The 22,988-nt window shown below is 39.4% G+C and overlaps 1 protein-coding gene across 7 annotated transcripts in view; it reads left to right on the top strand.

The window, feature by feature from the left end:
• Positions 1-22,988, top strand: part of EPS8 (EGFR pathway substrate 8, signaling adaptor) — a 195,295-nt gene that overhangs the window by 57,705 nt on the left and 114,602 nt on the right. For 3 of the 7 annotated variants that reach the window (XM_020909515.2, XM_020909517.2, XM_020909519.2), the window contains exon 1: positions 21,644-21,825. The exons of 3 other annotated variants lie outside the window; for them this stretch is intronic. In XM_020909515.2, coding sequence (XP_020765174.2) covers positions 21,769-21,825 — 57 coding nt within the window. In that variant the 5' untranslated portion in view covers positions 21,644-21,768. Of the gene's footprint in view, positions 1-21,643; positions 21,826-22,988 lie in introns of those variants that run through there. One more of the 7 variants, XM_020909516.2, reaches the window with a different exon arrangement.

Raw genomic sequence — 22,988 nt, 5'->3', positions numbered from 1 at the left:
TGAATGAAATCTTTTTTTGCGCAAGATTACTAGAAAAAAATGTTTCTATTCAGAAAACACTCTAGCTCTGACTCTTTAGCATGAAGTTAGCCTGAGTGAGTGAAACATTTATTTTAAAGTTTTATACGCTGAATTTAATTCTTCAGAATACTTTGAAAAGGCAGTAAGTATTTCCAAGAGGACAAGGATTCTGTGTAGGGGGATTTGATTCAATCAGTTAAAAACTTGGGTAACAGTTGCCCAGAACATTTTGATTATTCCATCCAAAAAAGATTTATTTCCATATCATATAAGGACCTGCCTATAGGATAATACTATAGGCTATATTATTGACTCAACTTTTTTCATTTTTGAAGTGAGCACGTGGAATATTTTAAATGTCACATGGAAGCTTGTCATTTGTGAATCCATTTTTAAAGCAGTATTAATAGCTAATAGATCATTGTGTTATTGGAGATTTTCTTATTTCCATGTAGATTAGGGAGGTCATCCAGCTCGTCTCTTATTGTTTTATAGTTATATGTGAAGTGCAGTTATTTTCTGAGCAGGATGAAGGAAAAGAGGAGCTGTATTATAGCTTCAGAATACGGTTGCTATAGGGAGTATGTCATGGGATCAAAAAGAAAGTTTGACGAGCAGCAATCAGAGACCAACTAATACTGGCATAGATTTATAGGGTTCCTGACTGTCAAGTTTGTAGTTCTCCTTAGCAACACAGGAAGTGCACATATACTGAAGGTTGACTTGTAGGAGGTCAGCGTATCAGTAAGGTCTCTGCCCTCAAAAAGTTAATAGTTTCATATACAAATTAGGATGATCTGTTTTAAAACCTCTTAATTTCTAAGCTCCCTGCAGATATGAACAGTCTAGTTGCAGTGTATCTTACTGAATCCTTATTTTTCAGATTGTCTTACTGAATCCTTATTTTTCAGATTACATTCAATACTACCTCAGTGCTTAGAGTAAGTATTGGTTAAATTAAACTGGGAGTATGATATCAAGTGCAGAAGAGAAAGACCCAGTGTTTCTTACCTGTGGATTAAGCAAGCAGAGGAGTGTAGACTTAAATACTTTAGAGAGTGGGAAAACCAAGGCCAGAATCCCCAACTGAGAATTCTGTATCCAGCAAAATTGTCCTTCAGAAATAAAGGAGAAATGAAGACTTCCTGACCTGCCTCTTGAGAAACCTGTACGCAGGTGAGGAAGCAACAGTTAGAAGTGGACATGGAACAACAACTGGTTCCAACTAGGAAAAGGAGTACATCAAGGCTGTATATTGTCACCCTGCTTATTTATCTTACATGCAGAGTACCTCATGAGAAACGCTGGGCTGGAGGAAGCACAAGCTGGAATCAAGATTGCCAGCAAAAATATCAATAACCTCAGATATGCAGATGACACTACCCTTATGGCAGAAAGTAAAGAAGAACTAAAGAGCCTCTTGATGAAAGTGAAAGAGGAGAGTGAAAAAGTTGTCTTGAAAGCTCAACAGTCAGAAAACTAAGATCATGGCATCCGGTCCCATCGCTTCATGGCAAGTAGATGGGGAAACAATGGAAACAGTGGCTGACTTTATTTTTGGGGGCTCCAAAATCACTGCAGATGGTGATTGCAGCCATGAAATTAAAAGATGCTTACTCCTTGGAAGGAAATTATGACCAACCTAGACAGCATATTGAAAAGCAGAGACATTACTTTGCCAACAAAGATCCATCTAGTCAAGGCTATGGTTTTTCCAGTGGTCATGTATGGATGTGAGAATTGGACTATAAAGAAAGCTGAGTGCCAAAGAATTAATGCTTTTGAACTGTGGTGTTGGAGAAGACTCTTGAGAGTCCCTTGGACTGCAAGGAGATCCAGCCAGTCCATCCTAAAGGAGATCAGTCCTGGGTGTTCATTGGAAGGACTGATGTTGAAGCTGAAACTCCAATACTTTGGCTACCTGATTCAAAGAGCTGACTCATTTGAAAAGACCCTTATGTTGGGAAAGATTGAGGGCAAGAGGAGAAGGGGACGACAGAGGATGAGATGGTTAGATGGCATCACCGACTCAATGGACATGGGTTTGGGTGGACTCTGGGACTTGGTGATGGACGGGGAGGCCTGGCATGCTGTGGTTCATGGGGTCACAAAGTGTCAGACACGACTGAGCGACTGAACTGAACTGAAGACTTCCTCAGACAGTACCAAAACTGCAAAACACATGGGCATTTGTAACAAGTACCCTTGCCTTGAAGGAAAAATTAAAAGAAATATGATTTCTAATATTCCAGTCTGTGCCTTATCTTTTTATTTTCTTAGTTGTGTTTAGCACATTTTTATTGGTTTGAATATTTTGCTACTGAAGTTTGAGGTCAAAATATGTTATGCTTTGAATATTTCTGGAAGTAATCTTTCTGAAAAGACCATATTCACTTAAACTTATTCAAAATCTTAGCTAGGTAGTGTTCTTTTGTATTGAAAGTAAGTCACAAAGCTTAAACTTTGGACTTATTTTCTTGCAAAAGAGATGTGCTGTCCTCAAGTAGATGTTAGTAGTAATGTGTGACCTTTCAAATTCAATAATGACTTAATACCTGGGAGAATGTTCCTGAATATTGTTGTAACATCTTCTGAGGTTCTTTGTCAAAAGAAACAGACTACCTTTCCATGCATTGTGAGTCAATGTTAGTAAAAGGGCCAGTTCTGTAGTTTCTTTTAGCTTCATCTCTTGGACTGTTATTAACTTGGCACAGGATACTGTGTAAATTATATACATGCATACACTCCCAAATCACTTCCTGGTTTGAAAATGGAGCCTATGAATTGGCTTCTGTGTCTGTTTTAAGAGTTATTACCATGGTGATGAATAGTCTGCTTAGTTTTATGGTTGGCATGATTCTTCCAGCTTGGGTCACCTGTGTTTTTTTACAACCCGTTGCCTGTACTTTGGGCAACAGTTAAATTTCCACCAATAAAAAGCAAGTAGTTAGAAGGCAAAACCAGTGATTTAGTAGAATTAGCTGCATCATTGCTTTTAATCTGTTGATTATTTCCTTTCAGTGCTAACTAGTAGGCACTTACTCTTCACATTGCTTTTAAGCTTCCCTTCACAGTTGGAACTGGTGGGGAATGACTATCCTGTTCTGTAGTTGTAGATTTGTCATTTGTTGAAGAATTACAGGGGAGGGAGAAGGAAACTCACAAAAACGTCTTGAGAAACGAAACTAGACTTATCCATTCTTGATTTTAATGTGTCCTTGTTTCAAGTACTTTTTGTAAGCTGTGACAGTGAGTCAGCTGTCTTAGCCTTAAACCTGTCCATATCTACAAACATTAAATATTAAGATTTTTCAGTTACATTTAAAATGTAGCGTAGGAATGAGGAGGGATGATCACCAGTGATACAATGAATCTTGAGTTATCAAATGGGTTGTTAATTTGGAAATATATACTATATGCCGAATGGTCAGACTGGATATGATGAGAGCTTCCTATAGCAATCCCAGCTGAATATATTCCTAGAGATGTTTAGAAATTAAATCAGCCAGGGTAACAAGCAGAACTCCAGATGCCACAGGCCTCGTGAGGAATTTAAACAGTAAAACTGTAGCTACTTGTGTATTGCTCAGATTTAACTAAACAACTTAATATAATTTCCTGAGTGGAATGATGATTTAAAAGAGCTAGTGAATTTCAAACACTGGGAAAATACCACTTACTGAATTACAGTCATTCTAATCTATTTAATAATTTAAATCTAAGAGGTCATATGCAACAGAGTTTCATTTAGTTCAGTTCTGGTTATACGTCTTCTCTAATTCATAACTCTCAGTAATCAAAGTTGTTTTCCATTTCATTAGTTGAAGAGATTTCCCTCTTGCTCTCTCTTCTACTTCTATGGATTAAGAGACTCCATAAAAATCATTTATGCTTCTAGGATGATTTCATTTATGCCTAGTATGGTACATGCTTCACAATAGGCACTCAATAAATCTATTATTCATGCTTTTAGGAGGCAAAAGGAGGCAGGAAAACTAAAAACTAACATGTTAAATGAATGAATAATAAATAAGTAAAAAAGATAAAGCTACAGATTATCACTTTAAAACTCACCTCTTATTGTATTTCACTATTTTTTTTCATTTATTTATATTAGTTGGAGGCTAATTACTTGACAATATTGTAGTCATTTTTGCCATACATTGATATGAATCAGCCATGGATTTACATGTGTTCTCCATCCTGACCCCCCCTCCCGCCTCCCTCCCCATCCCATCCCTCTGGGTCATCCTAGTGTACCAGCCCTGAGCACTTGTCTCATGCATCAAACCTGGACTGGCGATCTGTTTCACAATTGATAATATACATGTTTCAATGCTATTCTCTCAGATCATCCCACCTTCAGTGTATTTCACTATTTTGAGGAATGCCTGCTATATCATAAATATCTCAAGTAACAAAGCATTCTGTATATATCTATTTGTGTATATGTGTATTTTTCTTCACTCTTTCCTGTCACTCCATAGATGTCTAGGTATTTGACAAAACCTGGCACTTCCTTTTTGACTATTTTTCATAAATCCACCTGGCATTTATCACTATAGAACTTGGTTGTTCTAGTTCTCTGGCACATATTTGAACTATACTGAACTGATGCTGCCTTCTCTGGGTGATTTCTTTTTAAGATTTTCTTCTCTTAAATCTTAAACAACAGTCCCATAACAACCCCAGAGACTGAATTTTATAGCCCACAGTTGAATATGAAATTTTCAGTCTTCTCCCACAATCCCATCACTCTGTTCTCCTTGACATTATTATATGTCTTGTTTCTTGCTGTTTTTCTTTCTGCTTGTGTCCTTTGTTCCTTAGCTTATCTTTCATAGGAAAGACACACTTCTCCTTCTCGCTTTATCAGGCTGTTTTGTTTCAGTTGTGAAATCATCTTCAGTATTAGCTCCCTGCAAAGTCTTTCTAACTTAACTATTAATAGGAAACAAGTGGCAGTTTGCTTTCTGCAATCTTTTGTCTATTCATTCAGTTTTTATGATTAACTCCTCCCAAGTTATCATATTAAAGTCTTCTGATCTTTTATTTGTTCTTAAGTATGATTTTTATTACGTTTATGCTGTGTTGAATGTTCATGCATATACCTGTGCTACTTGTATGCTTTTAGTGTGTGTATCTATGTGTGTAATACAGAGTAACCTAAAGGGCAAATTCTTGACTTTATTTATGAACCAATCAGCATATTCACACAAGACAAATTTCAACAAATACTTAATTTCAGCAGAAATATATACTGTTTAGTAAATATATACTAATTAGTTGTTTATTTACAGAGCTTATGAATTTTTAAAATTCACATTTTTTCCGTTATTCATATTTTTCTTCATCCATATCTCTGTCCTTCAGTGATGAATCAGGGCTCTTATCATGAGATTTCTACAGGTCTGATGTTTAAGGTCAGTACTGAGTAGTGGGTGAGTCACCATATGACTAAGAATAATTGCTGTACATCCCTTTGTATAATTTTGATAGGGTGACAAACTTGAGAGAAGTAAGAAGAAAAAAGAGCGAAAGTGTTCTGTAGACTATATATGCACTACATACACACACTTGGAGAGTGATTTCAAGCAATACAGAGTTGATGGTGTGAGATAAAGCGTGTTGTTGCTGTAATTACTGACAGTCCTCACAAATGAGCGGAAATTGGCTTAGCAGGTGAGAATCAGATATTTCTGCCTTATCCTGATTTATTGGCATGCATCTGTGGGCTAGTGGTACCCTCATGGCATGCAGAGGAGGGTTTGCTTTGAAGTAAACAAGGTGAATTAAAAAATAAATATTCCCTAACAAGATACCTGGAAATGAGTAATCTTCTGTCGATATTGAATTTTGTTTCATTGTTAAATGAATCAAAATGATATAAAGTGAACTGAAGACTCATTATTTTTACAGATTATATACAATTTCAATTTGGGGAGGAATCTTGAAGACTGGTAGCTTTTCAGAATAAAGCAATATCCATTGCTCTCAGGTCCTGAGATGTCTGTAAATAGGCTCCCTTACCAAATGGAGCAATGCCAAGAGAATGGGTATGGGAGTTATGTACATATATGTGTCTTTCTCAAAGATCCATGTAAGCATTAATTTAAAATCCCTGTAAGTGACCATGTAATATGTACTTGTAGTACCATAGCCACCCAATTTTAAAGTAGAAGTATAGCTGATTTGAATTATTTTTTAATTTTTTTTTTTAATATTTAAAGATATAGAAAACCTTTGATAAAATTAATTCACATTCAGAAAAGCTACCTTATTCTTGCTGAATCTTAGTTTCCTCTAGAATGTCAAAGTCAGCTAAGGGAGAATTTAGGGTGGTATTTGAAACATACCATATATGTTAAACTGTGTGTTAGTCATTCAGTCGTGTCTGACTCTCTGTGACCCCATGGACTGTAATCCTCCAGGTTCCTCTGTCCATGGGATTCTCTAGGCAAGAATACTGGAATGGATTGCCATGCCCTTCTCCAGGGGATCTTCCCAAACCAGAGGTTGAACCTGGGTCTCGTACACTGCAGGTGGATTCTTTACCATCTGAGCCACCAGGGGAGCCCATCATACGTGTAAAATGCACAGTTTATCCTGGGAGTCTGAGATGAGGATTGGATTTGACATCAAGCTCTGAAAGTTCATAAACTTTAGTGACTGACTGGCTGACTGATTAAGGGGTGATATTTTGATTTTATTTTAAGAAGCCGTAAAAGTTTTCTGTTACAATAATGAATACAGTAATACTCAGACATTAAGAAATAAAGAAAGAATGACAAGAGGCATCCTCACATAAATACTGTGGTAGAACTGGACATGGAACAACAAACTGGTTTCAAATAGGAAAGGAATACATCAAGGCTGTATATTGTCACCCTGCTTATTTAACTTCTATGCAAAGTACATCATGGTAAGCACTGGGCTGGATGAAGCACAAGCTGGAATCAAGATTCCCAGGAGAAGCATCAGTAACCTCAAATATGTAGATGACATCACCCTTATGGCAGAAAGTGATGAAGAACTAAAGAGCCTCTTAGTGAAAGTGAAAGAGGAGAGTGAAAAAGTTGGCTTAAAACTCAACATTCAGAAAACTAAGATCATGGAATCCGGTCCCATCACTTCATGACAAATAGATGGGGAAACAATGGAAACAGTGATGGACTTTATTTTGGGGGGCTCCAGAATCACTGCAGACGTTGACTGCATCCATGAAATGAAAAGACACTCCTTGGAAGAAAAGTTATGACCAACCTAGACAACATATTAAAAAGCAGAGACATTACTTTGCCAACAAAGGTCCATCTAGTCAAAGCTATGGTTTTTCCAGTAGTCATGTATGGATGTGAGAGTTGGACTATAAAGAAAGCTGAGGGCAGAAGAATTGATGCTTTTGAACTGTGGTGTTGGAGAAGATTCTTGAGAGTCCTTGGACTGCAAGGAGATCCAACCAGTCAATCCTAAAGGAAATCAGTCCTGAATATTCATTGGAAAGACTGATGCCGTAGTTGAAACTCCAATACAAAGAGCTAACTTATTTGTAAAGACCCTGATGCTGGGAAAGATTGATGGTGGGAGGAGATGGGGACGATAGAGGAGGGGTTGGTTGGATTGCATCACTGACTCAATGGACATGAGTTTGGGTAAACTCTGGGAGTTGGTGATGGACAGGGAGGCCTGGCGTGCTCCAGTCCATGGGGTCTCAAAAGAGTCAGACACGATTGAGCAACTGAACTGAACTTTAGTACCAGTATAATCAATGTATGGGTTATTGTAAAACTTACTTCTATTTTTACAGTAAAAATTAAGCTTTGCCTTTTGGGATGGATGAAGAAGCATTAGGTTAATGTGTAAGTTTTTGTCTTCTGAAATAAAAAATGACTTTAATTGGGAGTTTGTCAAAAAGGCACTTCTGGTTTTGGGTTAAATAGAATTAGAGTAATCTAAACAAGACCGGGAGCTGATTGTCTCAGATCACAAACTCCTTATTGCCAAATTCAGACTTAAACTGAAGAAAGAGGGTAAACCACTAGACCATTCAGGTATGACCTAAATCAAATGCCTTATGATTATACAATGGGAGCAACAAATAGATTCAAAGGGTTAGATCTGATAGATAGAATGCCTGAAGAACTATGGACGGAGGTTTGTGACATTGTACAGGAGGCAGTGATCAGGGCCATCCCCAAGAAAAAGAAATGCAAAAGGGCAAAATGATTGCCTGAGGAGGCCTTACAAATAGTGGAGAAAAGAAGAGAAGCTAAAGGCAAAGGAGAAAAGGAGAGCTATACCCATTTGAATGTAGAGTTGCAGAGAATAGCAAGGAGAGATGAGAAAGCCTTCCTCAGCAATCAGTGCAAAGAAAGAGAGGAAAACAATAGAATAGGAAAGACTAGAGATCTCTTTAAGAAAATTCGAGAAAGCAAGAGAAGCTTTTATACAAAGGTGGGCACAATAAATGGTATGGACCTAACAGAAGCTGGAAATGGAGAAGGAAAAGGCAACCCACTCCAGTATTTTTCCTGGAGAATCCCATGGACAGAGGAGCCTGGTGGGCTGCAGTTTATGGGGTTGCAAAGAGTCAGACACGACTAAGCAACTACACCACCACCACCAACAGAAGCAGAAGATGTTAAGAAGAGGTGGCAAGAATACACAGAATAACTGTACAAAAAAGATCTTCATGACCCAGATAATCACGATAGTGTGATCACTCGCCTAGACCCAGACATCCTAGAATGCCAAGTCAAGTGGGCCTTAGGAAGCATCACTATGAACAAATCTAGAGGAGGTGATAGAATTCTAGTTGAGCTATGTCAAGTCCTAAAAGATGATGCTGTGAAAATGCTACATGCAATATGCTAGCAAATTTGGAAAGCTCAGCAGTGGCCACAGGATTGGAAAAGGTTAATTTTCATTCCAATCCCAAAGAAAGGCAATGCCAAAAAATGCTCAAGCTACCACACAATTGCACTCATCTCACACGCTAGCAAAGTAATTCTCAAAATTCTCCAAGGCAGGCTTCAACAGTATGTGAACCGTGAACTTCCAGATGTTCAAGCTGGATTTAGAAAAGGCAGAGGAACCAGAAATCAAAATTGCCAACATCTGCTGGATCATCAAAAAAGCAAGAAAGTTCCAGAAAAACTTCTTCTTAATAACTATGCCAAAACCTTTGACCCTGTATATCACAACAAACTGTGGAAAATTGTTCAAGAAATAGGAATACCAGATTACCTGACTTGCCTCCTGAGAAGTCTGTATGCAGGTCAAGAAGCAAGAATTAGAACCGGACATGGAACAACAGACTGGTTCCAAATCGGGAAAGGAATACATCAAGGCTGTATATTGTCACCCTGCTTGTTTAACTTATACTCAGAGTACAGCATAAGAAACACTGGGCTGGATGAAGCACAAGCTAGAATCAGGATTGCTGGGAGAAATATCAATAACCTCACATATGCAGATGATACCACCTTTATGGCAGAAATTGAAGAAGAACTAAGCCTCTTGATGAAAGTGAAAGAGGAGAGTGAAAAAGTTGGCTTAAAACTCAACATTCAGAAAACTAAGATCATGGCATCCAGTCCCATCACTTCATAACAGGTAGATGCGGAAACAGTGAGAGACTTTATTTTTTTGGGCTCCATAGTCACACGGCAGATGTTGACTGTGTTTATGAAATTAAGAGATGCTTTCTCCTTGGAAGAAAAGCTATGACAAATCTAGACAGCATATTAAAAAGCAGAGACATTATTTTACCAACAAATGTCTGTCTATTGAAAGCTATGGTTTTTCCAGTAGTTGTGTGTGGATGTGAGAGTTGAACTATAAAGAAAGCTGAGCCCTGAAGAATTGATGCTTTTGGACTGTGGTGTTGGAGAAGACTCTTAAGAGTCCCTTGGACTGCAAGGAAATCCAACCAGTCAATCCTAAAGGATATCAGTCCTGAATGTTCATTGGAAGGATTGATGCTGAAGCTCAAACTCCAATACTTTGGCCCCCTGATGTAAAGAACCAACTGATTGGAAAGGACCCTGATGCTGGGAAAGATTGAAGGCGGAAGGGGAAAGGGACGACAGAGGATGAGATGGTTGGATGGCATCACCCGCTTGATGCACATGAGTTTGAATAAGCTCCGTGAGCTGGTGATGGACAGGGAGGCCTGGTGTTCTGCAGTCCGTGGGGTCTCAAGGAGTCGGACACGACTGAGCGATGAACTGAACTGACTGAGGTGCTTCCCTGATGGCTCAGTTGGTAAAGAATCTGCCTGCAGTGTAGGAGACCGGTGTTTGATCCCTGGGTTGGGAAGATCCCCTGGAGAGTGAAATGGCAACCCACAGTAATCCTACCTGGGTAGTCTCATGGGCAGAGGAGTCTGAGAGGCTGTAGTCCATGGGGTCGCAAGAGTCAGACACGACTTAGCCACTAAACCACCACAGAGTAATCTAGACAGGTATAAAGAAAGGATTACCACATGCATCCAATTTATAAAAAGATTAATGTTGTTCCTAATTTAGAGATAATATCTGGTACTATTATGGGCTTCCCTGATGGTTCAGAGGGTAAAGAATCAGAAGGAAACACAGAGGGAGACACAGAAGATTTTGCTTCGATCCCTGGGTTGGAAAGATCCCCTGGAGAAGAAAATGCAATGGCAATCTACTCTAGTATTCTTGCCTGAAAAGTTGACAGAGAAGCCTGGTGGGCTACAGTCTAAGGGGTCTCAAAAAGTCAAACATGACTGAACGACTGAGCATGCAGACACACAGGCACATCTGAGACCATTATAAAAAGTACAAAAAGTCCTAATCTACCTTATTTAAAAAATAAAAGATATGGATATAAGGTCTACAGTATATGTTCTAAGTTGGAGCTTGACATTGAAAACGTATATTTAAGCTGCATGTTTATTTTGGTCTAGAGGAAAAAATCTTATGCATGTTTATGCCTTATATATACACACTTTTAAAATACTCATGCTGACAACTGACAGATGAATCCTGTTGGTCTAAAAGAAAAAAAAAGATGAAAAATCAGCAAGAAAATTTTGAGGAAGTTATATGGAAATTGTTTTAAAGAGAGATGACTATGACTGCTAAACTAAGAGATGTTTGAAAAAATTTTCCTCTGCCAAATTGAAATAAATTTTTAAAACAAATGACATGGAGTGTTTGGTGAGAGTGTGGGTGAACAGAAAAAAAAAACAACTTATAAACTCATGTGAAGAGTGATGTCTGGAGCATAGGGGAGAAGAATATTTTCCCTCATTCAGGTCCCCTGGCCAGAGCTGCAAATTAAGCTGACAAAGGCAGATTAACAGGAGAAAAGCACGCACATTTATTTAGTAAAAGTTGTTTGTGACATGAAGCCTTTCTAAGGAAATGGAGAAACAGACCTGAGTGTTTTTATGCTGGTTTTGATGAAGAGTGGACGGTTATGGAGGAATATGATAGATTAAAGAGTAGGAAGTAAGTGTTGGGAACTGGGGGGAAATTTAAGAAGGCCTGTGTGTTCAGATTGTTCTGTGTGCCTTTTGCTTCAGGGATAAAGATGTTCCTTTACTCTGGGTGTAGGAAGGGCACCTCTCACATGACGATTTTAGGACCTGTTTCTGGGGAGAAAGCCTTGGGGGAGGTCGGGTGACTGTCTTGCTTCTGCTTTTTCCTCACTTTTGTTGTTTAGTTTGAGTCATGTCCGACTCTTTGCGACCCCATGGCCTGCAGCACGCCAGGCTCCTCTGTCCTCCACTATCTCCCCACTTAAAATAGTCTATGCCGAGGTGCTGTATTTTGGGAGTAGTGTATCCTTAACCCTGTCATTCGTTCTGAAACTTCGCCAAGAACTTTCAAGGTCTAAAAACTGAGGTAGTGTAGCTTGTCCAGTAACCCACTGAAATGGTCTCTAGGTGCTGGAGATTTCTCTGGAGACAAAAAACACAAAAAACAGGTTAATGGTTAGAATGAACTATGAACTTAGTTTTTGAGTCCAGAGGGCAATCAGTCCTCGAGAATATTTCTATATGTTGGACTCAGAGAATCTTCAGATGGACTGAAGGGAGTGCTCGCAGCAATGTGGCAGATTTTCCTCGTTTGCAGTTTGTCTCTGTGATGTCATCAGGCCTTCTGGAGAGCTTTCTGAGGGACTCATATGGCAGCAGGAAGGAAGGTTGTCCATACATGAGTTATTGTGGTGATTTCCCTGAAGTTCACATCAAGTTGTCCAGCTTCGGCTTGAAGGACTTTGGGAAAGAGGCAGTTTTAATTTAGTGATTCCAAGTCAGAAGAATGGGAAAAAAATTGAACACATTAGTTTGGAGAGTTTTAGCTAAATATTGGGGGAGCCTAGAAGACTTCAGGATCCAGTCCAGTTTACAGGTAGTTGACCAAACCTCAAAGACAATGAACAGGACAAGAATTTAATACCCACAGGAGTGTGCTGTAGTTTTGCATTGAAACATAATTTTTGTCTTTGGGGACACTCCCATTTCTGTCAAAGATATTTTCAGTAAGACTAATTGGTTTGCAAAGTAAGTCTGGTCTCAAATTAAACTTGGCCTGATAATTTATATCAGTCCTGAAAGAATAGTTATCAACTATGTATGCTCTTTTTAAGTCTGCTTTGCTGGGGCCACTTCTAATAAGAAATCTCAGATTGCACTTAACCAGTTGAAATAAGGCATCTCAGATTGTCCTCTTAAAATCTTCTGGGGTTAGGAAACCAAGCCAGTGACTCACCATCAGCTTTTGCCTGCAGTACTTAGAGACAGGTGAATTCCTGTTTTCTGGAGGTCTCCCCCCACCCCGCCCCAGTATCCCTAGGTTCCTGGGTCTTGTAAGAATAGACTTTGCTTGCTCACTTGTTAGGAAGAAACCGTATAAGCAAGGTATCAGGCTGATTTTTGAAGCAAGCTTTATAAACATAGGCTCCCTAAATTCAGCCTTAGTTCCTTAAAGTTGTCTCATCATATCTTGACTCTGTGCACATCATTCTCAAATATGACATTCTAGTGCAAGTTTTGCTAATATAGCCAGTGTTTACCATTCTGTCCTTTTAGAAGAACAAATGCTTATTGAACTTTATGTAGATAACTATATGGCTGTGCAGATAGAATATTCACTAAGAGTTTTCAGATTCTGGGGGGATCAGGTAGGGAGAAGAGATAAATGCTTTGATTCTGTTTCCAAAAGTATAATTTACCAGATTGCTATAAATTATAGGTAGCTTAAGAGAAAAGAGAAAAAAGAAAAAAGATTTCTTTAAATCTGGAAAATATAACAGTAAAGAGCCAGCAATGCTTCAAACAAAAGTAAAAAAAATTATAATCATCCACACTAGTTCATTCAGTCCCATATTCTGCTTGATTTTTAGTTAGCAGTTCAGTTTCCTCGTTAGTTCTGAAAATTCTTATCACAGCCCAGTGGCATGGTCTCTACGTTATTCAAGTTAGGCCATTATGGAATGTTCTCACAGTAGCTGATTATAAAAGCTTTCAGGGAAGAATCAGAGTAAAACTAATTGTGAATGGTAAAAGACTTAAAAATAGTCATGGTTAAAGTTTTGATGAGAGTTCATTTGATAAGGATATATAACATGCAGCAGTTTAGGATCGTACTCAGGCAAAGGTAAAGAAAACTCAGAGAAGTGGTAATGTTTGTTAAACTGCCATTTATTCCTGACAGTTAATCAGACTGCGCTTTACATTCATTTCATTCAGCCTCTATGAATAAGAGTCTATTATTTTCACTTCATAAACAAGCATAAAGACTTAGTAATTTGGCCAAAGTCATACAGCTGTGAGTAACAGTACTGGTATCTGAACCTGTTCTGCACATAAAGGCAAGTTCTTTATAACTATATCCTATTGCTTATGTTAATGATTTGTTTAAGGTTGTGTGTGCGTGTATAATAAGTCTCTTCAATTGTGTCTGACTCTTTGAGACCCCACGGACTGTAGCCCGCCAGACTTCTCTGTCCATAGGATTCTCAAGGCAAGGATACTGGAGTGGGTTGCCATTCACTTTCATTGTATTAGCACTTTTCTGTTGCTTGGGCAACAGAAACTTAAGTTTTCAAGTCCAATGATATTCAAAGAAGTTAAAACTAATACAGCCTCTAGCACTTTAATATCAGTGCATCACTGTGGCATTCAAACCCATGTTGAAGTGTTTGCTGCACTGGCTTTTCATTATGTGACTGCAGTTCTCTGTGCCACCGGCGAGGCTCATATGGTTTAAGACCCCTCTGCCACCCCTATTTATTGGTAACATATACATGCTTCAAAGATCATTTGATGTGCAAATTTAATTGCAAGTTGTATTTTCAAAGGATGATATAGGCTATGTCATTCTCAGGACTGTTTACACAGCTTTCTCTAAACTGCTTGACCTGAAAACAGGCATTTCATTCTGTTTGTCGTAATGCTGCCTGATTTAATTTTTCAAGGCTGCTTGCTTAGTATTAGCTTGTTAAAGTGTATATAGGAAGATTCTTCACAGTATTTCACAGGGTGCATTTCTCTGGAGTTTTTGGTAAGATGGTACCATATCAGCATTCACGGTTCATTTTCTGCATTTGCTGACTTGCTCCTTCCTTTCTTCCTGGTGCCAGAGCATATGATTATACTTAGGAGAGGTTGTGTGTATATCTGTGTGTGTGTGCACGCTCATTCGTATCTGACTCTTTCCCACCCCATGGATGGTAGCTTGTCAGGCTCTATGTACATGGGATTTCTCAGGCAAAAATACTGGAGTGGGTTGCCATTTCCTTCTCCAGGGGATCTTCCCAACCCAGGGATCAAACCTGCGTCTCCTGCGTCTCCTGCATTGGCAGGTAAGTTCTTTACCACTGAGCCACCTTATGTCATATTATCGAGCTAATGTGGTAGTTTTCTGACTGTAAAAATACTCTGGGAAGGGTTTGGTACTCTTATATTAAATGTCTTTTTCTTTCCAAACGGCACTTAAATATCCTGAAGCACCCATGATTTTAATAGGCTAATGTAGTCTGATCATTTTTTTAGAGTTTAACTTTTTTGTGGAAAGCATAGGTTTGGGGGATGATGTTATAAGTTTAAAAATGCTGTTTTACAAGGAACATCTTGGCAGTTCTTTTGATATGCATTCACCCAGCCAGTTCTGTGAAATGCCAGCCGCATCTGAGTCAGGTGAAATGAGGAAGCTGTAAGTGAAATCTTTATAATGATGAGAAATATTGGTATGTGTGCCAAAAACTTCTGTATTCTCTGCCTCTCAGAAATTCTTTGTTCCTATTGTGTTTTGGTGGAGTCTGTATATGTAAATGGGAATTTTTCAGCAGAAGTTGGAGGCTCTGTAAAAGTATTTCTTTATAATTTCTGAGGTGAATTTATAGCTGTCCTCATGGCAACTGACACTTTTTTTTCCTGATTTGTCAACCTGGGTTCCATCCCTGGGTCAGGAAGATCCCTTAAGAGGAGGAAATGGCAACCCACTCCAGTATTCTTGCCTGGAGAATTCCATGGACAGAGGAGCCTGGTGGGCTATGCAGTTCATGGGGTCACAAAGAGTTGGACACGACTAAGCAACTAACACTTTCACACACTTTTCTCCTTGGTAATTTTATTTTTCTGAAAATGTACCATTTTCTGTTTAAAAGAGTGAAACTGCTTATTGCTGTGTGTTCAGTTCACTCAGTTGTGTCTGACTCTTTGCAACCCGTCTTAGCCCAAGTCTAATAACGTAGATTTTCTGTTTTTAGGTTTGAATTAGGTAAATGTTCTAGAATAGACGTGAATGAGAGTTTACAAACGGGTCTCATTGATCTCCTTTTACGGGTGAGGAAATGGAGCAGAGGGAGGTTAGGTTACTCCCCGAGGTACAGAGCTATTCAGTGGCAGAGTGAGGGCATAAACACAAGCGATCAGTTTCTTTGAGCTGAGGTCACCACACTTTCCAACTTCTCTTTGGTTGTAGGACATGAATAGAAATGAGAAATCCTTTGTTTTCACCATGTTTTTCAAAATTTTGTTGGCCTTTTAATTGAAATTGTCAAATAAAAGCATGACTCAGTGGAACTCTACAGTGATTCCTAGGTTGAAAATGACATTGAAACCCATAATCAGGTAAGTCTGTGTGATGTTTCCTAGGTATATACCTAAAACTTTGCCAATTTAAGGCAAAACTGCCATTTTGTTTACTTACATGCCATTATATTATTTTACAGTAATGATGAGTTCATTGTTCTCAAATCAGTATTTTCAATCTTATAATAAGAGAGACTTAAGCTGTCTATGGACTTCCCTGGTAGCTTAGCTGGTGAAGAATCCACCTGCAGTGTGGCAGACCTGGGTTTGATCCCTGGGTTAGGAAGATCCCCTGGAGGAGGGCATGGCAACCCACTCCAGTATTCTTGCCTGGAGAATCCGCATGGACAGAGGAGCCTGGCGGGCTACAGTCCGTGGGGTCACAAAGAGTCGGACACGACTGAGCGACTAAGCATAACGCAGCACAAGCTATCTACAGACCTGAAATTGAATTATGATCTCATTCTTCTAAATGACTTATGTGAAGAATGAATATTGTTAGTCCTGTGTATATTTATTCACAAGAAGTGCCCATTTATGTTTCTTCTGTTTTTATGTTTTCTACCTTTTATCCAGATTCTGTATCCAAACAATGACTCTAAACCCATAGTGACTCATTTGATCTTTTATTATATGAACAAATTTGTTCTTCCTCTCATTCACATGCCGTGCATGTTTGCCCTTTTGTATGCCTGTAAAGTGTTAATAATGTGACATGATTCTCCCCCAGTATGTGTTATATTGCACTCTCATTCCTTTTCCAGATAAGTTGTTAAGGTATTTTGTTAGTCATTCTACCCGTATGTATTCAACTAGCTTAGTTTGTATATAATTGAGGTTTGACATTTAGAGTTTAGAAGCCTCTTTTGACTTCCCAGGTGGAGCTAGTGGTAAAGAATCTGGCTGCCAGTGCAGGAGACACAAGAGATGCAGGTTCAATCCCTGGGTTGGGAAGATACCCTGGAGGAGGAAATGGCAACCCATTCCAGTGTTCTTGCCTGGAGAATGCCGTGGACAGAGGAGCCTGGTAGGCTACTGTCTATAGAGAGTCGGACACAACTGAGTGCAGACACACATACAATTTCTTCTGGATTTTCTCATATTTCTAGCACATTAGTTTCTTACTCTCATTAAAAAAAGGTTTTAAAGTTAGAAGGAGAAGAAGGGTTGGCTTAGAGAAGACCCAGCAGATTGTGGTTCTTGGGAGAGGAAGGAATGAAAGACAACTTGAAGAACTGAGAGTGAGACTCTGTTTAGGTTTGCAAGATGAGTGGATTATGACAGTTTTGATTCATTCTGCTTGGCGGCCCTAACAATTTATGTAAATGCCTTCTTGTCTTTTTGGATCTGGTGGGTTTAGTTTGAGAGGTTTTGCTACAGCTTATCTTGTCTGCTTCTGTATTTGTGGTTACAAAATGTGGAATGTAGGACAAGGTTACTAGTAGAGATGTGTGTGTATGTGTGTGTGTGTGCCTGCACAATTTCCAACTTCCTTCAGTAGTCATGGGAAAAATGTATAGCAATCAAATCTGTCACATTCCAAATATATACTGTTTCGCATGACTGCGCATTCTGGTGTTCTGCTCTTTGTTCGAAAGGTAAGGGAATCAACAAATACCCATGAACCTTGATTAGATTTGTCCAGTGTCACTGGCATTCTGAGTGTTCGTATGAATATTGTTTTAGTTTGTGCTTTTTTTTTTTCCTCTGTATTCTGGATAATGATTATCATATACCAGCCTGTACCAGAGTAAGACTGTGGGTTCGATCCCTGGGTCGGGAAGATCCCCTGGAGGAGGAAATGGCTCCCCACTCCAGTACTCTTGCCTGGAGAATCCCATGGGCAGAGGAGCCTGGTGGGCTATGCAGTTCATGGGACGTGACTGATGACTGAGCACACACCACAACTAGGTTAAGATTAGCCTTTTATAAAACTATCATTAACATCTTTATCAATGACTCAGAACTAAAAGATATATCAGAATTCTGCTATTGGGGCATGGGACAAATCTAATGTAGGCTCATGGGTTTTTGACTCTCTCCCCTTTCTAAGATAAGGCAGCTCACCAGAAGTAGCCATGAGAAATATGTATTTGAATGTGACACATTTGTTTGCTGCACATTTTTCCATGACTATTAAAGGAAGCCAGAAATTGCACACACACACACACACACATCACTCATATCACTACTGGTAACCTTGTTGTAGCAGAGTATTAAATGTACTTGTTAACTTGCTTTGGGAAAAGTGACTGTCTTAAAAGAATAAATGTTCCTATTTCTCAGCAGCTACAGTTTTGGCATTTCGCAGACTCCTGGGCCTAAGAGCTTTATCTTCAAAGTGACAGGGGCTAGAACTGGAATACCCTGTTAAGACTCCTTTTGACTCTCAAGTTCAGAGATACACTGATATGGTGGGTGGGAATTTTTGTGATTATATTGTTCATTTTCAAAAAGGCCTTCCCTTCTATTATCAAAGAAAGATTATATTAATACCTTTTGTCATTCTCCTGGCTGGTTACAAGTCTTTCTGACTCTCTTCACTTCCTTGATAGTACTACTCTCATATCCTTTCTTTTTTATTCCTTTCTGATTTTCTTCTGTTGCAGTTTGAGTTCCTAGGATGCAAACTCAGATGGAAATTAGTGCACTGGAAATTTCTCAGAAAGTGCCCTTGGGATCAATCAAGCCCTGGGGAGTGGAAGGAAGAAACCAACTCTGGGCAGGGGGAAGCTAGGTTGTCTTGGAGTCTTGGTGGAAGTCTGACCCCCGGAGGCTCTAAAGCTGGGAGGGCTTTTCACCTTTGTCTACAGCCAGTCTTTGGATGTGGGCTGCCCTGAGAGGGGAGCGTGAACTTACATGAGGAGACTCTTCAGCTAAGGCCACTCTTAAGAGAGCTGGTAGCCAAGGCCTGTATGCTGGCATCACTACAACATCTGGGGGAAAAAAAATCCTTCAGTTGTGAAAGAGGATCAGGGTGGCACATCACAGTTTCCACTTGATCTGTTTTGCAAGGGTTGGAGGCTTCTGAATGGGCTTGGGGGATGGGTTAGAATTTCCAGGAATGAATAGTTACAGAGCAGAGTGGTCAGGAAGTTGAAAAATAGTAGAGAAGAAAAGTTGGTGTGATTAGGTTCTGCCAGATAATTAAGTTCTGGTATCGATTAGCACTTTTCTAAACAAGTTTTTAAAATTCTATTTATAGTGATGCTATTCCCTTTCTAAGTTACAGGAGTCTGATGAAAACTATGGGTTCTCTATGCAGAGAAATATGCATATCTATATGCATATAAATTCAGTTTGATTGTTGTAAAACCTGTTTGTTTTTTCACTTCCGTATTTATAGGCTCTTTTCTTCCCCCATCTCTTTTTTTTTTTCCCGATCTCTTAATAATTCTGATTTCCTGGCATCTTCATGTTAAAACATTAGTTGAGTGCTAAATTTTCCATTTGATGTATTTGTTAGTACTCAAATACATCAAATCACAGTAAATTATTTTCTGACTTATTTTGTAATTTCTAAATTATAAGCTCCTTTTTTAGTGAGGGTTCTTTTTTGCTTTTGTTTCGTATTGGTTTAGTTTTTCTAGCTTGTGGGACTCCATTACGGCCTTGTTGATGTAGTATTACTTTCGATGGAGTTTTATGTTTGTTTATTTGAGGTACTCCAGGGGCATCACAAGCCCAGGATCCATTTTTTCTTCCATTTCTTACTTTGGAGATTCTCACAAACTTCAGAACTGTTGTGACACAGGCTTGGGGTTTGTTTGTCTTATTTTTAATATAATTAATTGATTTTTTTGGCTGTGCTGGGTTTTTGTTGCTGCCTGGGGCTTTTCTCTGGTTGTGGCGAGAGATGGCTCCTCTCTGGTTGTGGTATCCAAGCTTCACATTTCCGTGGCTCTCTCGTTGTGGAGCACGGGCCCTGGAGCCTGCAGACTCAGTTATTGAGGCTTGCAGGCTCTAGAGCACAGGCTCAGTATTAACGATGCACAGGCTAGTTGCTCTGCACCATGTGGGATCTTCCCGGATCAGGGATCGAACCCAGGTCTCCTGCATTGGCGGGCAGATTCTTTACCAGTGAGCTACCAGGGAAGCCCCAGGCTTAAGATGTTAATTTCTGGCTGTTTCCCCTGACCTCTCACCCAGACTCTCAGAGACAAACTCCAGTGAAAGTCTTACTAGGACAATGGGTGGATTTCTCCTGTCACCCTCATCATTCTATGATTGTGATCGCAGCCCTTTGTTGACAGCTCCAGTTTTATGGAAGGACCTCAGAACCAACTTTATTTCCAACTTGTGTGCCTCTTCTTCTCCCCCTATATGAGCATTAGGGTTGCTATGGATGGTTGGGCAGTTGGTATACTGTGCTGAAGAAAAGCAGGGCTGGAAATCTAGCCCACCTGTGGTCTCCTGAGAGAGAACTCTCTTCTTCCTTTTTTGACTTTTTATTTTATATTGGAGTATAGCTGACTGACAATGTTGTGATTCTTTCAGGTGGATAGCAAAGGGACCCAGCCATACACATACATGTATCTCTTCTCCCCCAAACTCCCCTCCCATCAGGCTGCCACATAACATTGAACAGAATTCCCTGTGCTGTCCAGTAGGTCCTTGTTGATTATCCGTTTTAACTATGAAGCTGAAGCCAGAAGCCAGTGCACAGATGTGAAAGTATTGTGCTTTTCCCATAGTTCATGCCTTCAATGTTACGTTGCAACAAAGAATTTGTGTGTGTTAGTCTCTCAGTTGTGTCTGACTCTTTGTGACCCCATGGACTGTAGCCCACCAAGCTCCTCTGCCCATGGAATTCTCCAGGCAAAGATACTGGAGTGGGTTGCCATTTCCTTCTCCAGGGAGTCTTCGTGACCCAGGAATCGAACCCAGGTCTCCTACATTCTAGGCAGATTCTTTATGGTCTGAGCTACCAGGGAAGCCCATTTTAGCTATAAGCGGTGTATACATGTAAGTCCCGAGCTTCCTAACTATCCCTTCCCCCCATCCTTCCCTGCTGGCAACCATAAGTTTGGAGAGAACTTTCTTCTGATCCCATTCTTTGAGGGGACATCTCCGTACCAATTTCAGTTAGACATAAGCCGTAAAGACACCCCAGTGATTCTTCTGTTGGCCACAACTAATGATATTTGCTTTTGTGCTTACTAGCACTTTGGCCATCAGTTCTGGCTTTGGTTTGCCACCGGGGGATTTTCCTTTACTGCAAGTGGAGCTGTGTATTTCATTTTAAAAATCTGTTTCTGTTTTTCATTTTTTATGTGTATCTATTGTGGAAAGTCTTCTTCATTACCTCAGTTGACCAGATTGTGGCACCTGTAATTCCCATTAAGTTACTTATTAACCTCTGTTCCTCCAAAATCACCTCTTTAGATGGGAATAATAACAGTCCATCTGTACAGTGTTAGTTTAAATTTTGAGCACCTAGCAATTTCCGCATCAGTATTTGTACCATTTACGGCTTTACCACTTTAGGGAAGAGTTGGAAGCGTAGTAGTGGCTGTTTACTCAGTTAACGAGAAGAGGAAGTCTTAGTTAACGCCCTGGAGAAACCAGAGAAACTTCGTCCAGGGTAGCACAATGCCGAAACTGAAGCTCCAAGCCCCACCCTTGCTGATGTTGATGTGCCGAAGGTCACTTGGCACTGGAGTGAACGGAGAGGAATGTCCTCTCAGTATTGCCCGGAGGATCGCTCAGAGCAGCTTTCCTGGCTTGTGTGGGTAAGTTTGAGTTTGTGACTGTTTTCTTTGCTAAGGAGGGCTCTCAAAGGCGTAATTATCATGGAGGATATTTGTAGACCTTGAAACATGTGGTAATACTTTTAGTCCCAATAAGCCCTTTGATAATATTGTAAATTCCTATTTGGAACTCTAGGGGAGTTCTGGACTTGGTGAAGTTGGTACTCTAGGTGCTGTAGGGTCCTGCCTCCTGCATTGGGGTTCTTGCTTATAGAGATGAGGATACGCACAATTTTCTTCCCTTAGGTCAGTGTTTAAGAGAGTAATCCTCCCTCCCTCCATCATTATAACTAAGAAAAAAATCTGTTAACTATTAACAGTTGGGAAAGTATGTGTGTGTGTGTCTGTGTATCTCAATTTTTCTTAAAATTACTTAAAAATTAATCTGATATGCAAAATACTGTGATTATGCTATAAATATTAACTGCTTTGGGTTGTTCTATGACTTTAGTTGTACTGTGAAAATGTGCTTATTACGAAGCTCAGTTTTCTTAAGTTTTTATTGGCTCTGAGCACAGACTTTGCACTGCCAAATTTCTGTGTAAACATTTTGCTTGGGACCAAGAAAGTAGTGAATATGTGTCTTTAAAGTTTTTTTTTAAACCCATGTATGTTAATGGATCTTTTAAATGTTTAAATAGTCAATTAATGGAATTTTTCAAAGAACAACTCTTCTCCAAAAATCCATACCTTTTCATAAAACTCTTTCATAACACTCCCTAATTTTACACTTAGAGTTTTTTAAGTATGAGCTTAATGGCAAGTATATATAATTCTTAGTACATAGAGATCTACTATTTTTTGTAGCTCTTATCTATTTATTTGTTACATTTACTATTCAGGAGGAGGCTTTTTGTTCTCTTACTAATAATTAAGTGCAAGTATAAATTAAGATACTGTAGAAAATCAGAGGAGAGCTAGTGAAAGTGTATCACCGTGTAGTGCATAGCAGATGTAACTGATTATGTCACTGTTAGGGTGCTGGGAAGTGTCATGCCTTCTTGAATTCAGGTGCCATGGTTATGACTGTATGGATCCTTTTGGAAATGGAGTCCTGGGTATGCTGATTTTCCCGTAATGTGTGTGTTATTTATTGAGACTCTCTACACCATAAGGAATATTAACAGTTCACACAAGTTTGAACT

Source organism: Odocoileus virginianus, chromosome 23 (assembly GCF_023699985.2).
Source record: "Odocoileus virginianus isolate 20LAN1187 ecotype Illinois chromosome 23, Ovbor_1.2, whole genome shotgun sequence".
NCBI classification, from domain to species: domain Eukaryota; kingdom Metazoa; phylum Chordata; class Mammalia; order Artiodactyla; family Cervidae; genus Odocoileus; species Odocoileus virginianus.
This window is presented reverse-complemented; position numbering and strand designations above follow the sequence as displayed.